At 51.5% G+C, this 16,478-nt stretch overlaps 3 protein-coding genes across 6 annotated transcripts in view; 2 read left to right on the top strand and 1 right to left on the bottom strand.

Moving 5' to 3' along the window:
* Positions 1-16,478, bottom strand: part of lsm8 (LSM8 homolog, U6 small nuclear RNA associated) — a 106,023-nt gene that overhangs the window by 51,414 nt on the left and 38,131 nt on the right. The window lies entirely within an intron of this gene.
* Positions 2,574-7,717, top strand: LOC142900156 (ras-related protein Rap-1b-like). Of its 2 annotated transcripts, none has more exons than XM_076044273.1 (8): positions 2,574-2,726; positions 5,023-5,092; positions 5,503-5,571; positions 5,753-5,809; positions 6,058-6,198; positions 6,904-7,047; positions 7,145-7,237; positions 7,336-7,717. In XM_076044273.1, the coding sequence occupies exons 2-7, from the start codon at positions 5,036-5,038 to the stop codon at positions 7,229-7,231; spliced, it is 555 nt and encodes a 184-aa protein (XP_075900388.1). In that variant the 5' UTR covers positions 2,574-2,726; positions 5,023-5,035; the 3' UTR covers positions 7,232-7,237; positions 7,336-7,717. The 2 variants fall into 2 exon arrangements, with proteins under 2 accessions (XP_075900388.1, XP_075900389.1); XM_076044274.1 differs by having other exon boundaries at positions 2,608-2,726; positions 5,020-5,092.
* On the top strand, positions 9,661-15,746 carry mdm1 (Mdm1 nuclear protein). 3 transcript variants are annotated; one of them, XM_076044241.1, is made up of 15 exons: positions 9,663-10,517; positions 11,262-11,340; positions 11,421-11,555; positions 12,009-12,118; positions 12,201-12,299; positions 12,431-12,571; positions 12,651-12,760; positions 12,854-12,896; positions 13,523-13,716; positions 13,786-13,854; positions 14,441-14,523; positions 14,652-14,740; positions 14,932-15,142; positions 15,326-15,391; positions 15,478-15,739. In XM_076044241.1, exons 1-15 carry the CDS (start codon positions 10,500-10,502, stop codon positions 15,585-15,587), a joined length of 1,557 nt encoding a protein of 518 aa, XP_075900356.1. In that variant the 5' UTR covers positions 9,663-10,499; the 3' UTR covers positions 15,588-15,739. The 3 variants fall into 3 exon arrangements, with proteins under 3 accessions (XP_075900355.1, XP_075900354.1, XP_075900356.1); XM_076044240.1 differs by having other exon boundaries at positions 9,661-10,517; positions 12,651-12,896; positions 14,679-14,740; positions 15,478-15,746; XM_076044239.1 differs by having other exon boundaries at positions 9,662-10,517; positions 12,651-12,896; positions 15,478-15,743.

Raw genomic sequence — 16,478 nt, 5'->3', positions numbered from 1 at the left:
TAATAATATCTTTCAATGAACGTCCTCCTGCATTAAATTTGGGGTCGTGACTTCATGATGAGGAACCAATGAGTGCCGCCTGCTGAGGCTCCAGCACCACAGAGCCAACACCCACCTTCTGCACTCCTCGGATGGATTGGACACCGTGACAGGATGGCGTGGCACCCTGTGATAGTCAGTAGGGGGCGGTCTCTCACACACAGGCCAGGTGTGAGTGTGTGTCAGGGTCAGGGTTGCTGTCCTGCATCGGTGTCGAAACTCTGGCCCGTGGGCCAAATGTGTTCCGCAGTGTCTTTATATTTGGCCCGCGGGGCCAATATTAACTCACTGCTGGAGCTGCCAGCCTGCCGCTAATACTACAAATCCCAGAATGCTCTGCTGGTATTTTGGCGTATCAATCACAATGGGGTGTTCTTTGAAGGATATATTATGACTTAACTAGTCTATTGTCATTTTTAAATGTATTATCAGCCTGTGGAAAAAAGTTGAAATGTAAATCAGAAGGCTGCCAGTACATAACAGACATACGATTTTTATTGACATTTTATTTATTTGATGAGTTTTTTTTCATTTGAAATTGGATTTGTGTGCAATATCAAATTATTTAGTGTACAGTATTAAGCTTTGCTTTGTTCCATATCAGCTTGTTTGGCTCCAAAAGGTTCACTGTTCTGTCTTGAGGAAGATTCTGTTCAATAAATATCAACGTTGGACCGTTGTTGAGTTTGACATTCTGACCCCACTGAGTGTTTCGCAGCTTGGCCCAAGAGAAACCTGATTGGTCCGCTTCGTTCGAGACCGAGGCCTTCAGTGGAGGTTTCTTTTGTTAGGCTCCTCCCCTTTTTCCGAAGGTGGCCTGTGATTGGCTCCACAACTTCCCTTTGGAGGAAGAAATACGCTCTTCAGCTTTTCTCTGGAGCTGGCTTTAAAACACAGCTCTTCAAATTCCTGCAGAGTCACCCAGTGAGACTCAAGTCTTCACAAACACACACGCACACACACACACACACACACACTACGGTGTGCTGCAATACTAGAACCTATGCTCGAGTTCACACACATGCAGGAAGTGTGTGTCAGTAAAAGGGAAGCGGGTTGGGCGGGGAGGCGCTCTATTCTTGGTAACTACTTCCTGTTTGGGTGTGTCTTCACAACACTACGACTGACTCTAGTAAACACTGGTGTGTGTGCGTGTGTGTGTGTGTATGTTGAGTCAGGGTGTGTACCTGTGAACATGCTGTGGCACGCTCGCTGCTCTCTGGCTGTGGTGCAAGACACACACGTACACTGAATGTTTAATTTTTGTCACCTCAGGGCTTGCCGTGACCTTTGACCTCCATCCTTATAGACAGCAGGAGGTCTAAAGATTTTGAAATCAATTAATATCTTGACATTTAGGGGGTCAAACTGTGTTTTCAGCATAACTTCGATTTGTTGTAAATGATTTTTTTTTTTAATTCACAAGTTTTAAGCTAATTAAGTTGATTTTCAAGGGTGTTTTTTAAAGGGTCAAGGACGGTTCCACCACACAAAGTATAATACAGTGGCCAAACCTGGTACTTCAGTAAAATGAGCTAAACTGGAAGAAAAAAAAGACAAAACAAACTCCATCGTTTCAAACAAATGTTTCCTTCAATATATGTGACGTTGGCAGGAGGTCACGTGACTCAGAGAATGTTGCAAACACCGGAGTACAACATGTTTCATGATGTAGCCTTTTTGGACCAGCGGGAAGCGGCCGAAGAGGCTGAAACGTCACAGGCGGAGGAAAAAAGAAGACACAACCGAGCCAAAATATGACGAAGCTAGAGTTGAATAGGGAACAAGACGACTCGGCCACTTTCAAAATAAATGTCAAAGCTTTCCCCCTCCATGTCTTCACCTCAGACGCTGACATCCAGACAAATGTAATAAAACCTTCTCATTCCTCTCACTTCCTCTTGGGTTTCATGTTTGCCACCGAGTGTGGATAAACACATTGACTTCCGGTCCGACTGAGGGAGACATACGCCAAGTATTTGTAATCTCACACTGTTGCATGAGTACTCATTCATTCATTCATCTTCCATACCCGCTTGTTACTGAGCTCAGGGTCACGTGGGTCTGCTGGCAGGGTGACACCCTGGACAAGTCGCCAGTTCATTGCAGGGCCATATAGAGACAGACAACCATTCACACTCACATGTGCACCTACGGACGATTTAGAGTGTTCAATTGACCTCATATGCACGTTTTTGGAGTGTGGGAGGAAGCAGGAGAACCCGGAGAGAACCCACGCAGACACAGGGAGAACATGCAAACTCCACACAGAAAGGTCCCAGTACCAGAATCGAACCCACGACCTTCTTACTGTGAGGCGGCAGCGCTAATCACTGCGCTATCGTGTCTGCATGAGTACTATTTAATTTAATTTTAATTTTGTAAATATAAAGGTATCTTATATACTATATATTTAAAAAACGTATTAAAGTGTGCCATATTTCCTGAAAACAAACAAACAAACAAAAACATTACAATATAAACAAACATTATATATACATATATAATCCAAGCGATGCTTTTAATGTGAAAGTCACAGGAAGAAGCAGTGCCACCGCTCGTCGACACTCAGCTTGACGTCAGAGCGCGGCGGCGGCGGCAGCAGGAGGGAGCGGCTCTGGTCGAGCGACCTATGCGGAGAGAGGCAGGCCGGCAGCGGCGGAGAGCGAGCGGCGGAGCGGCTGACGGTGAGTAGCGGCTTCTCTTCTCTCTGTTCCTCCTCCTTCTTCTTCTTTTCCCCCTTTCTCTCTCTCTCTCTCTTCCTGCCTCCTGTTTTTCTTCCCGCCGCTTTTTCTTTTTCTCGCTTTTTTTTTTCTCGTCTCTTCCCGCCCGCCATCACGTCGCGCTTAGCACGGCTGCTGACAGCCGCCCGTCGGAGGAAGACAGGAGGAAGGCAGGCCGGTGCCGGGCTGGGCCGTGCCGGGCTGGGCTGGGTTTGCGGAAGCGACGGGCGAGACAGACAGGCGGACAGACTGTCTGTCTGTTCGTCTGTCTGTCCGCGCCCCTCGGCCGTAGTGCCCTCCGTGTTCCGCGTCTGCCTCCGGAGGTTCCGGAGGCTCCGGGCCGGCCATGGGCGGCCTTCTGGCGGGGCTGGCTGGCTGGCCGGGGGCGTTCCGAGGCGGCCGCAGATGTGCGGAAGACCCCGCTGCTCTGCTGGAGGAAGTGGGGTGGGGCGGGGTGGGCTGAGTTGTGACAAACTGCAGAGAAGAGTTTGGAGGAAACTGTCTGTCCGTCTGCCTGTCTGTCTGTCTGACTGACTGACACACACACACACACACACACACACACACACACACACACACACACACACACACACACACAGTGTGGGGCCTGCGTGTGTATTGACAGGCCCCACCTAGTCTCCTGGTTGACTCAGGGATCCATCTTCTCCAACTTTGGTAGGCCAACATTGTGCTGCGTTCATGGCCCGTCGGACAGAGCAGCACTGTACCTGTCCGGCCTACCCCTCACCTGCTGGGGGAGCTCCGCCTCCACACCTTTATCTCCCGCTGTGTAAACACGACCTGCAGCTGCCATCTGTCCCTCCGTCTCCTCCTCCTCCTCCTGCTGCTCCTCCTCCAGCTCCTCCCCCATGTTCCTCTTCCTCCTCCAACTCCTCCTCCTGAGGCTTCTCTTCTTCCGTCTCCTGCTCTGTCTCCTCCCCCTGCAGTGCCTGCACCTCCTCCAGCTCTTCCCTCCTTTTCCTCCTCCAGCTCCCAAATCCAAACACAAACTTCTTCCTTACTGATCAGTGTCACAATGTCTTCCTGGTCAAACAACGCCACTCTATGGGTGAAAACTCTGCCTCTGATTGGCCCTCTTGGATGCTTTAGCTTCAGCGTTAGCTGTAGCGGCTTCACCAGTGGCCAGCGTGTCACCTGCTGCCCCCTGGTGGCAACAATAACGAGACGAGACTCCCCGAGAGTTTGGACAGGGAGGCGCGAATCAAACGTACAGGCTGCCGGGGGCCGGGCGTGCTGCATCACGCCAACCAGGAGACGTAGTAAGGCATGCATGCGCCACGCCCTGCAGGCCCGGGGCCCTGCCCACCTGCCACCTGTGGGGTGTTCACTTGCCTGCAGGAGGCTCAGGGACTACTAAAACCAAAACTAACAAAAAGAAAAGCACGCACACACACACACAGACACACACACACGTGTGTGTTTCCACACCAAGCCTAGCTGAGCATCTGTAATCCTGCTGCACTGCCCCCTGGTGCATGACTGCAGTGCTGCAGACCAGCCTGCTCACTGTCATATGGAGGATTCGTAGATTTTGCTCAGGGGATGGATGTAAAACAATGATACACACACACACACACACACACACACACACACACCTATTTTAGTCCAGAACTCGGGGTAAAATAAGACACAGGGAAAAATGGTCCTCGCAAAACCTGCTAAACCACACACACGCGCCCCCCCCCCCACACACACACACACACACACACACACACACACACACACACATCTGTGTTAATAAAGGTCTGCCAGGATTACCATGGTGACAAGATAAGAGAGTGTGTGTGTGTGTGTATGTTTCTGTCATGCTGCCTCTCGTTGCTGTGACACCGTGAGGCACGACTGGTATGCATGCACACACACACACACACACACACACACACACACACACACACACACACATTCAGCACTGTGACATCATCACCAGCTGTGCGATCACCTGACCTTCCATGTTTACAATCTACCCGGATGCATGCTGGGTAATTGTTACCTTTCAGTGCGTGGGCTGTGTGTGTGTGTGTGTGTTGTTTTTTTTGTGTGTCTGTGTGTTTGTGTGCATAATTGTTAGTTTTCCTTTAGGTGCTTTCAAGCAGCAGGTGGGCGGAGCTCTCATACTGCTGCCCAGTGATTGGTTGAAGGAGTTTATCACTATGATTTGCTCTCCCGTCTGACACTGTGTGTGTGTGTGTGTGTGTGTGTGTGTGTGTGTGTGTGTGTGTGTGTGTGTGTGGCCCAGCAGACACACAGTCGGGATGCGTGAATACAAACTGGTGGTGCTGGGATCAGGAGGAGTGGGGAAGTCGGCTCTGGTGAGGAGGAAACAACACAACACAACACAACACAACATCAGCACAACTCACTCACCTTCACCCAGGAACACACAACGCCGATGCCACTGCACTGAGCAGCCGTTAGCCGTTAGCCGCTAGCTGCTGGTATCCATTTAAGAAAAGGAAGAAGAAGAAATACAACTTGTGACCGATGAAGCAGCTGCAGTGACTGATGTCACTGCTGTTCACACACACACACACACACACACACACACACACACACACACACACACACACACACACACAATGGGCCGCTGTCCTGCAGATGATATAATGGAGACATGTCAGTATCACATTAGTTCCATTCTGACAACCTTCAATAGAGAACAAACAGAGCTCCATTAACACCACCTGTCTGTCTGTCTCTCTGTCTGTCTGTCTCTCTCCAGACTGTCCAGTTTGTCCAGGGCATCTTCGTGGAGAAGTATGACCCAACGATAGAGGACTCCTACAGGAAGGTCAGAGTACTGCAGCCCGCCTGTCAGATTCAAAAGAAAACAAAACAGAAGAAAAAAAATAAAAATCATTTGTGTTTGAAACGTGTGGAAGGAGGTGGTTGAGCAGAGAACGTCCTGCAAGACGTTCAATTTGTGACTCCTTCCTGTCTGCCTGCCTGTCTGTCTGTCTGTCTGTTCTCAGCAAGTGGAGGTGGACGGACAGCAGTGCATGTTGGAGATCCTGGACACGGCAGGGACGGTAGGAACTTTCTCACCACCCGTCTGTCTGTCTGTCTGTCTGTCTGTCTGTCTGACTGCCTTACTGACTGACTGTCTGTCCCTGTCTGTCTGTCAACCTGTCTGTCTGACTGATTGACTGACTGACTGCCTGTCTGTCCCTGTCTGTCTGACTGACTGTCTGTCTGTCCCTGTCTGTCTGTCTGTCTGTCAACCTGTCTGTCTGCCTGTCTGTCTGACTGCTGCTCTATGCACCTGTGTGTCCCTCAGGAGCAGTTCACGGCGATGCGGGACCTCTACATGAAGAACGGCCAGGGCTTCGCTCTGGTCTACTCCATCACGGCTCAGTCCACCTTCAACGACCTTCAGGACCTCCGGGAGCAGATCCTCAGGGTCAAGGACACCGAGGACGTACGGCAAACACACTCTCACACACTCACACACATTCTCTCTCTTTCTCTCTCTCTCTGACACACACACACACACGGATGTGGTCACTTCCTGCCTGAAACGCCATCTCAGCTGCTCTGACTTTCGATCCAGTTCCTTGTTGCAAAAAACATTCCCCACCAAAGTGTTTCTGGGTTGAACTTCAAACACACAACTCACTCACTTCCCAGACGTCCTCGTTACCCACAATGCACTCCTTCTTCTTCTACTTCTTCAAAGCAGCTTCCTCTCATTTTCATTCAGCTTTCTGTTTTTTGTTTTTGTTTTTTTGGTACAGCAATAAAGTGCCATACACTTCACCCAGCCTAAGCTAGCCTAACCTAGTCTAAACTAGCCTAACCTAGTCTAAGATAGCCTAGCGCCAGAAATGGTAGCAGAGAGGAAGTGTAGCAGAGAGGAAGTGTTAGCCTGGATGTGTATCCGGGCTTCAGAGCCCCACCTGGTAGCAGACGCAGTTGTCTGCCACAGTGCTGGTTCTTCTTTTTACACTAAGCTAGGCTAGGCTAGGCTAACACACACACACACACACACACACACACACACACAGACACACACACACACTCACAGAGCAGACAATCGATGAACCCTCTCCAGCAGCGGCTGGCGAAGCCAGGGTGCGGCGGTTGGTGTGGCTCCGCCCCCTGACTCTGTGCTGGACCCCCGCAGGTGCCGATGATCCTGGTGGGCAACAAGTGCGACTTGGAGGTGGAGCGGGTGGTGGCCAAGGAGTCGGGGGTGGGCCTCGCTCGCCAGTGGAACTCCTGCGCCTTCCTGGAGACCTCGGCCAAGAGCAAGATCAACGTCAACGAGGTGAGAGAGAGAGAGAGAGAGAGGGAGAGCGAGGGGCGCACAAGCCCTGCCCACACCTAAACCCTGCCTCTCCTCGTGTGTGTTTGTGTGTGTGCAGATCTTCTATGACCTGGTGCGGCAGATCAACAGGAAGACTCCTCCGCCAGGGAAGAGCCGTAAACGGGCCAACTGTCTGCTGCTCTAATCACAGGTGCGTCTCACTCCTCCTCCTCTTGGCCACGCCCACTTTTTATGGTGCCAACTCCAGATTCTTTTCTCCCCCCCCCCCCCGACTTCCCCGACCTCCAGCCTTCTGCCCATCTGACTGACAGTCGACCAATCACACCACATCTTCCAGCCGGCCACGCCCTCCCCCCTCCCCCCCTCCTCATCAGCGTCGGCCACCTGTGACCTCACGATGACCCGCCTCCCACTGCGCCTTCAGGAAGTTCTCTCGACCAATCACGGAGTGACGGTGACCCCAATGACGAGGAGAGTGCAATCAGCTGTTGCAGGAACGGAGGGGGGGGGGGGGGGGTGTTAAAAAAGGAAGAAAAAAAAGAAACTGCCTGCACTTCCCATCATGCTCTATGCTAGATTGTTTTTCATTGGCCAATGGCTTCTCTGGTTCTTTTCATTTCAAATTCTTTTATTTCCCGTCTCAGAGTTTGACTCCGTTTTCTGTGCCGAGCCAAACACACACACACACACACACACACACACACACACACCTGACCCTGTGTGCGTGTGTGTGCGTGTGTGTGTGTGCACGTGTGCGTGTGCGTGTGTGTGTGGCTCTGGTAGAACCTGTGGATCCATTCAGTGGTTATTATAGTGATTATTATTATATTATTATTATTATTGCTATATTATTATATTTTAGCGTGAGAACATATAAAACTTCTGTTTTTGTTTGTTATTTTTAGGGAGTGGGCGGGGCCTGGGTGGGGGGGGGGGGTCGGGGCTAGGAGAGGCAGCAGGATGTGCCGTTAGCTCAGCGCGCCGCTAGCTCTGCGCTAACTGGGAACAGTCAGAGCGTCACCACGTGGCGTTAGCTCGAGGCTAACCTGTTAGCCTAACAGGTGATTTGATCTCTTCAGATTTTATGGGTTTTGCGAGCTAATGGCAGCTGTTAGCATTGCTAGCTGTCTCTCTTTGTAGCGCATCAAATTTTATGGAGAGCTTCTAAGCTGAATGCTAAGCATGCTAAGTGTCTCTTTACAGAGCAGCAACATTTCTGTTTAGCTTTGGCCTTTAAACGTCCAGTGTTGTGCTATCTCGGCTAGCTGCCAGTTAGCTTGTCTGCGGGGGTGGGTTTGAGGGGGTATTGTGGGGGGCTTTGGTTGCAGCGCTATTAATAATGCTAATAAAACAGACCCGAGAGGCAAGTTGATAGCTGCATGCTAGCATGCTAGTCTAGTGGCGCCATGAGCTAACTGCTAACCTGCTGCTGCTCAGGGTGACGAGTTGCCTTCACGCAGCAGACTCACACTGGTCCTCCACCTTCTGTGTGTGTGTGTGAGCTGCTTTAAATGCCAGGCCAGTTGCTGTCCCAGATTCTGGTCCAGCAGGGGGCAGCATCAGTACTGTTCATGTTTTATTGACGTATTACAGGAAAATTAACCTCATGATAAAGACCAAGAGGGAGTGACTGAGCTGACGTCCGTGCACGATGGAGCGCACGTCAACAAAAGCTGTGATGGCTCCATTTTCCCCTGCTGCAACATTTCCTGCGAGCACGTTGGCCGCCACTAGGTGGCGCAGCAGCCTTTCCTGAATGTCCTATCTCGTTGTGTGAGGGCCGTGTGAGCCGTGTGAGTGCTGCTGCATCCAGTGTTCAGCGCTCTGGTTTCCCTGCTGGCGCCTCCACTCATGTAGCATGTTGATGTTTGTGTCAGTGCGGCCTGCGGGGGGCGCTGCTGCCACAGTTTGCATGGCGAGCAGAGAGAGGCCAGGCGAGGGCTGTGTCTGCAGCTACGCTGCGGCCTAGCGCTTAGCATGAAGCCCTGGAAGAAGCCAGTGTGTTGAGCTGATGCTGCTCTTCATCGGAAGGGTCCAGCCTTTCAATTGGCTTTTGACTGCTGCCCCCTGGTGGCAGAAAATAACCACGATGAAGTTGTGTTTTTTTTGAGCAGCAAGAAATCCGACCTGCACTTGGCAGCAACAAGGCACTGGCTCACCTGTGGCTCTAACACATGCTCCCACAGCCAACAGCCAATCAGACTGGAGCTGTGGTGTACCTGCAGTCACACCTGTCTGGCCTCCACCACAGCAGAAGCTGCTGCAGCAGCAGCAGCACCCGTCATTTCAGATCAACTTCTGGTGGCAGTGTGAGAGGGATGTGATGTCGGAGCTGAAAGTCTCAGACTCAAAGTCCTCTACCGCTAGGTGAGGCTAAGCTAGGCTAAAGTCATTGTGCCGTCTGCAGTCAGGAGTTGCGCTGATGCGACGGATGCAGCAGCAGAAGCAGCAGCAGTGGGATCAGTCGTTCATCACAGAGCTCGAGCCGTGCTGCAGCACGACGACCAGTGAAATGTAACTGGAACCAGTTGAACGAGCAAGCGGTTCCCAACTGGTTCCAGTCCAGTGCAGAAACCCACAGTGAGCGGGGGAGGGGGGGGGGTCTGGGGAGGGAGGTGGGAGGAGGGAGGGGGGGTGAAGCCAAATGTAAAGTTGAAAACTAAAAAGCCTTAACATGAATAAAAGTGGTGCAATTTTTGTAACAGCAACCTGTGACGCGTCGTCATTGTGAAGGAGGTGGAGGAGGGTGAAGGTGGTGTTTGGCGCCCTCTGGTGGCCGATCGAGTCAGAGGCATTAGCATGATTATGCCTCAGAAAGTATATTTAAAAAAAAAAAGAGGTTCATACAGACGACAGTACCGACATCTTTCTTCTACTCTCTTTCGACACGGTTTATTAAGTATTACACTTAATTATATGATGTCCCAAAATGTAATGCATATTTAAATAAAAAGAGAAAAACAAACAAATAAAAGGTATAAACAGACGCTGCCACAGTGCAACGACACATTGACAGAATGACAATGGAACAAGAAAATAAATGACAATAATTGAAAAAAAGAAAAAGAAAAAGTGCAGCAGGTTAGAGCAAATGTCCCTTGTGTCCTATGACCGAATGACACAATGTGTGAAAGGTTCCAGTTCAGAAGCAATAAGTTAACACTGCCGGGCTGTCTGTTGGGAAAAAGCTCAACCAAAAAGCAAAAATATGTTTAAAAAAAATTAAAATAAAATAAAAATAAAATCAGCCAGGCGGACGTGACGTCAGTGAATGGTTCCACTTAACCCCGCCGAGAGCGGTTGCCATGGTAACGACGCGATTTGACCGGAGCGTTTGGCGTTAGCAAAGCTCCGTTAGTGTTTTGGTTTAGCTTCATAGACCGGAAGTTGGCCGCCTACTCTCGCGGTTTTGGTCGTTGGACGGGAGCAGCAGCAGCAGCCGCAGCCACAGCATGACGGTCCGCTTCAAGGTAAAGACCAGCAGCAGGTTGCAGCGCCAGTTCGGCTGCTGTTCTGCCGCTTGTTATCGGAACCCAGAGGCCCATTTCGGAACTGTCGGAGCCGGGAAAACAGGACGCGACTTGCTGGTGGGAGGCGGGGCGGACTTGCCGCCGCCACCTGTGAAAGCAGCTCATCCAGTTAATCCGAGTCCAGATCGAGTGTTTGCTTCTAGACGACAATGCACTCCTACTCAGATTACATAGACAATGCTCACTGTTTAATAAAAGCCACTTTGTCGACTGTATTCATGATTTGAAGCGACTTTGCCACTAGTTGTGGATGAGTTTAGTGACCTGCGTGCGGGGGTGATGACGCTGGAGAAATGCTGTGTGGGCATTTTTGGATGATAATCTGGGATTGCGCTGGTTTAATCTCTCAGCCTGCAGTCGTTCATGCGTGTTTCCCTCCATCAAAAAACCAAATCTTATACACTGAGCACATCCACTGCAGTGTTTTTGCCCTTTTCTGATGACAGTTTCATGGAATCAGTCATTTGTGTGTGCGTGTTTTTTTTTATTAAACACAGAAAAAGGGTTGTTTTGTTTATGGATGTGACCACAGATTGACCTTTAACCTGCGCTTCTATTTTTTGAATGGATTCAAACCAGCAATTATTTTCTCAAGTTTCCTCCTGACGTTGGTTAATGCTGATGCGTGTGTGTGTGTGTGTGTGTGTGTGTGTGTGTGTGTGTGTGTGTGTGTGTGTGTGTCAGAGTGAGTACCAGCGCAGCTACGGGACATCCCGCTCCAGGAGTGTGTCTCCGCTGGCCGGCCTGCGCTCTGATCACCTGAGTAAGACTTCGCCTGACCTCACTTGACCTCCTGGGTGACCTCTCTGACCTCACATGGTCCGCTGCCGCTCCCCCACTCAGGTACCAGCCGGGAACCTGTCCTGCAGCGGCGCCGGAAGGCCGACCTGACTCGCTCCTGCGGTTCTCTGCTGTTCCCACCAGAGCCACCAGAGGTCGCTGCCCCTGCTGTGAGGTGGACAGCAGCGCCCCCTGCTGGTAAGACGCCTCCAGTGCAGGCCATAAACTAGATGTGGGCCAACTCTTTGACTGGTGGGTCCACGGTGGGTTGTAAAATGTGATGGGATCACGTGATGGGATATTTAAAAAACAAACAAAAATCATGCTGCTTTAATGTCAATTGAAAATGAACCAAAGCAAAGTTGCAACCAAATCAGTGTCTTTGAAGCTCCACTGTGTTTATTTAGCTCTTAGAACCACCTAGAACCATCTAGACCACCACAGCTCTTTATTGAAATGACTCTGAAAACACTGGAAACATGGAGGAAATACAGCTGTTTTATGACTGACTGACTATTAATATCATTTTTTCAAGTACGGCTTAAGGGCCCGATTAAAAAGCCTACTGGGCCACATATGGCCCCCGGGCCATGCTTTCCATAAAACTTTGGGTGCTCCTGATTAGCCCCAGTTTGTCCTGCTGTGTTCCAGCTGCCAGGAGTGGCTCCGCCCACAGGAAGTCCCAGCCTCTGACCCCTCCTGGACCCCGGCCTGCTGTAGACCCCACCCCCTTGGAGCCCCGCCCTCTGACGGCCAATGAGGTGACAACCCCCCTCCCCTCCTCGGCTCTCCCACCACTGACACCATCCATGTGTCACCTCACAGCACCATCTACATCTCCAGGTACAGCCGGGGCCGAGGTCGCAAGGTCAAAGGTCAAAGGGTGGTGGAGAGCCGAGTGGGAATAATCGTGATGCTTCGCCTCTGTTGGCTGCGCAAAAGGTAACGAGCACCGGGACCGTCAGCAGCTGCAGTGCAGCACCGTGACCACCGGGTGGCGCTCCGTCGTCTCTTCCAGCTGTCTTCATCTGATGGTTGACTCTGCCCCCACCTCCTCCGCCCCCACCTTTCAGATGCTGCGTCCAAAGAGGAGCCCTGTTGTTGCCATGGAGACGGAGTACCAGCGCAGCTTCCAGGTTGTGGCCCCGCCCACCAGGCCCCGCCCTCTCCAGCACCTGCAGCACCACAGAGTCCCTCTCTTCCACACACACATGGTACGTACACACAAACACACACACGCACAGAGACACACACACACACGCTGACGGTTTGTTGCTGCTGTTTCACCACCAGGCCAACAGGAAGCGGAGGGAGGAGCCAGAGAAGGAAGTCCAACCCACAGGTGATGCCCCCGCCCACCAGTCTGAGGAAGTCCCGCCTCCTCAGGTGTTGGCAGGACACAGGTGTGTGTGTGTGTGTGTGTGTGTGTGTGTGTGTGTGTGTGTGTGTGTGTATTGGACAGAGTATCAGCCCATCGTTCCTTCTGCTCCTTGCAGGATGCCGGAGGAGGGTGGAGCCACGGGAAGCAGCACGCCGCAGGTCAGAGTTCAGTCCCACAGGGGGCAGCAGTGAGTGTCCTGCTGCTCCCGAGGAACGAGTGATTTGCTGCTCTGATAACTCGACAAAACTGAATAAACACACACGGCGAAGTTGACAACAGATCTCACAGATGAGAGGTAGACAGAGAGACGGAGAGAGAGAGAGAGAGAGACTAACGTAGCACAAAGCTAGTAGCAGGACAAACTGCTAAACACTGCAGAATTTTAAGGAAAGTGTGTGTGCGTGTGTACATGTGCGTGCCATTTGTGTTTTTGTGTTTGCGTGTGTGCGTGACTTTGTGTGTGTGTGTGTGTGTGTGTGTGTGTCTGTGTGCGAACTCATTATGGAAAGCAGAATGCTGATCGTGAAGAGTGAAACCACAGACCTTCAGGGAAACGGTGCACTTGAGTCACTCGTGTACAGCAATGCACACACGCACACACATGGAGACACACACACACACACACACACACAGGTGGTGTCTCATGGAAAGTCTTGCCGCGACTTTTGGATATTTGCAGTTTTGCGTCCGTCGCAACATTCAAATGAAAACTTTATTGATCTTTGGATTCCGGTGACAATCCCCCAACACTGGTGGCTAACGCTAACCCTTCTGTTCCATCCAGGTGGTGGCGCTGCGGCGGCAGGCCGCCTCCTACCGCCGCCGGGCCTGGGGCTGCCACTTCTCCCGAGACCACCTGAATCAGCTCCACTCGGAGCACAATGCATTGTGGGAGCCGTCTGAGACCACCGGCTCGGCCACGCCCACCCCCGCCCTGACCTGTGACCCCGGCGGCGTGGAGCCCCTGGAATTGCACAGGTGAGTAGCGGGGACGAGGAGGGGGAGGAGCCAGCTGGTCTGTTTCAACACCCTGGTGTCTTTACCTAGACTGTCCAGCAGGGGGCCGTCAGACACCAACGAAGAAGAAGAGGGAGGAGTTGAAGAAGACGCAGAGCAGTGAGTGTTTCCTCCTGTCCTAGTGTTTAGCATCAAACGTTAAAGTAGCAGTCTTTTAGCCTAGCCTAGTGTAGCGTAAAAAGAAGAAACACCTGTGACAGACAACTGCGTCTGCCACCAGGTGGGGCTCTGAAGCCCGGACACACATCCAGGCTAACACTTCCTCTCTGCTACCATTTCTGACGCTACTCTATCTTAGACTAGGCTAGGCTAGCTAGGGTTAAGTTTATTGCTGTACCAAAAAACCAAAAAACCAAAACAAAAAGCTGAATGAAAATGAGAGTAAGCTGCTTCGAAGAAGTAGAAGAAGGAGTGCATTGTGGGTAACGAGGACGTCTGGGAAGTGAGTGAGTTGTGTGTTTGAAGTTTAACCCAGAAACACTTTGGTGGGGAATGTTTGATTTTTTTTTTTAACAAGGAACTGGATCAAAAGTCAGAACAGCTGAGACGGCGTTTCAGGCAGGAAGTGACCACATCCGTGTGTGTGTGTGTGTGTGTGTGTGTGTGTGTGTGTGTGTGTGTGTGTGTGTGTGTGTGTGTGTGTGTGTGTGTGTGTGTGTGTGTGCGTGCGCGCGCGCGCGCGCAGGGCGGATGGCCGCTTACCGACTCCGAGGCTGAAGATGCTCCCTGTGCAGAGAACTCACCATGACCTCACCACACCTGCCACTGGTACACACACACACACACACACACACACACACACACACACACATGCTGACGGCTCAAACTCCGTCGTTGTCTTCTTGACTTTATCAACACTGTTGGCAACTGAAGTAACTGAATATTTTCCCATCTAGTCCAAATATCCTGTGTTGGTCCTCCAGGGGGCGCCCTACTGGTCGGAACACTGACCGGCAGCGACGCATCGTCTTCATCCAAACAGCAGGTGGCGCCCTCGTCGACTGCCTCCACTGGTGTACATCAGCACGCTGTTGTTGCTGTTGTCCTCGTGGTGGTGCTTGGCGTGTTTGTTGTTGTTGTGTTTGTGGTCATCGTTGACGTCTTTGTTGTCATTGTTGTTGTTGCTGTCGTTGACGTGTTTGTTGACATGTTTGTTGTTGTTGTTGACCCACTCAGAGTGGCGGTTCAGCTGTTGCCGTGGCACCGGGGTCAGAGTTCACCACCGCTGGGCCGCCCAGACTGAGAGAGGCCTGGTCAGAGAACAGCCTCTCCCCCGAGGACTCAGGCGCCCCCTGCAGGCTGGCCAGGCAGAGGCTCCCGCCCCCCGTGGCCCCGCCCCCTCACTGCATCCAGGGCTCCCTGAGACGCGCCGACTTCCAGCACAACGGTGAGCTTTAATAATCATAATCCTCATAATAATACATCTTTTTCATGGCCTTTTGTCAACACTCGAGGACACTTTGCAAAGACAAAACAAATGCAATGAAAGTAACAGCGTCATGCTGGCATCACTGCCCCCTGCTGCCCCCTGGTGGTGGTGGTCACACGGTCTAACAGCGTCTCTCCGCAGGTGAGCTTGGCCTGAGGCTGAGGGAGCTGCAACGCCGCCACGCAGGCCACGCCACCCCCGACGAAGGTCAGACAGCGACCCCCCCGCCGGTCACATGACCCTCACCGCCTGCGACTCTCTTACCTCCCCCTCTTTCTCTCTCTCTCGCCCAGACGACAGGATGTCAGCGATGTCGTGCCGTTCGGCCGCCTCCTGCTCAGCCGCCACCGCCGTGCTGGAGCGCGCTCAGAGGAGACGGCAGAGCTTCTGGGGGAATGGGTGACCTCTGACCCCTGGTGGCGATGGAGAGGGGAGGAGAGGCGGGGAAAGGGGAGTGTGTTTTTATTGTGGAGTGATGACGTCAGATAGTCGTTGATGCTTGACTGATGGAGGTCATTAAAGTGGCATGTAAAAAAAACTATTTTATTGCTGTTTTTTTTTTTTAGGTTGAAACTTTATTGAATTCATTTAACAATACGTTTTAATTATTATAGAAACATATTCAAAGCGTTTATTTAATGTTTAGCTTTTTTCTTTCCTCATTATCCCTGAATCTCCAAAGTGGACCTGCTGCCGTGCTGATATTTGCTTCAGTGTCTGCCTTCGATTGGCTGTTTGCAGCCGTTAGCTGAAAAAAGTGGGCGGGTACCTGCTGACGACGGCTACTCATTGGCTGAATTTTTTTCCTTCCCGGTGGAAGGCAGCTGAAGGTCGTGATGGGAACCAGGCGGGGCCAGCTGGTGGTCCTCACACTCACTGGTGACTAGCGTTAGCAATGCCGGCTAACTAGGCTTTTCTGTTGGACTAAACCCTCTCAGAACAGTACATTTTCCCATAAACATGATAATAAAGTTATTCTCCATACTTGTTATTTCACAAGTATGGATTATGATTTAAAAGTGTTGCTCCACCAGGTCTTCTGTATGAAGGTGATGCGATGTGTCAGTGTGATTCTCTATAGATTCTATTGGATTCTATGGAGCCGTAGTGTCATTTTGAGGATATTATGGGGGTGTATTAATTTAGGGCGTCACGCTAACAGGACGTTTGGAGGTCTGCACTTCCTGTGGGTCTCCCCTGGACACTCCCGGCCCAGGATTTTCCCCCTGTGGTGTTCCCAGCTCGTCCTCCTTCCTCTACTTCTCCTCCTGCTTCCCCGTGACGTCGGGAGCAG

This window comes from Nelusetta ayraudi, unplaced genomic scaffold (genome assembly GCF_046127955.1).
Source record: "Nelusetta ayraudi isolate G7.1 ecotype Tasmania unplaced genomic scaffold, CSIRO-AGI_Nayr_v1 ptg000079l, whole genome shotgun sequence".
Classification (NCBI taxonomy): domain Eukaryota; kingdom Metazoa; phylum Chordata; class Actinopteri; order Tetraodontiformes; family Monacanthidae; genus Nelusetta; species Nelusetta ayraudi.
Note: the sequence above shows the minus strand (reverse complement) of the source record. Positions and strands in the feature narration are given on the sequence as shown.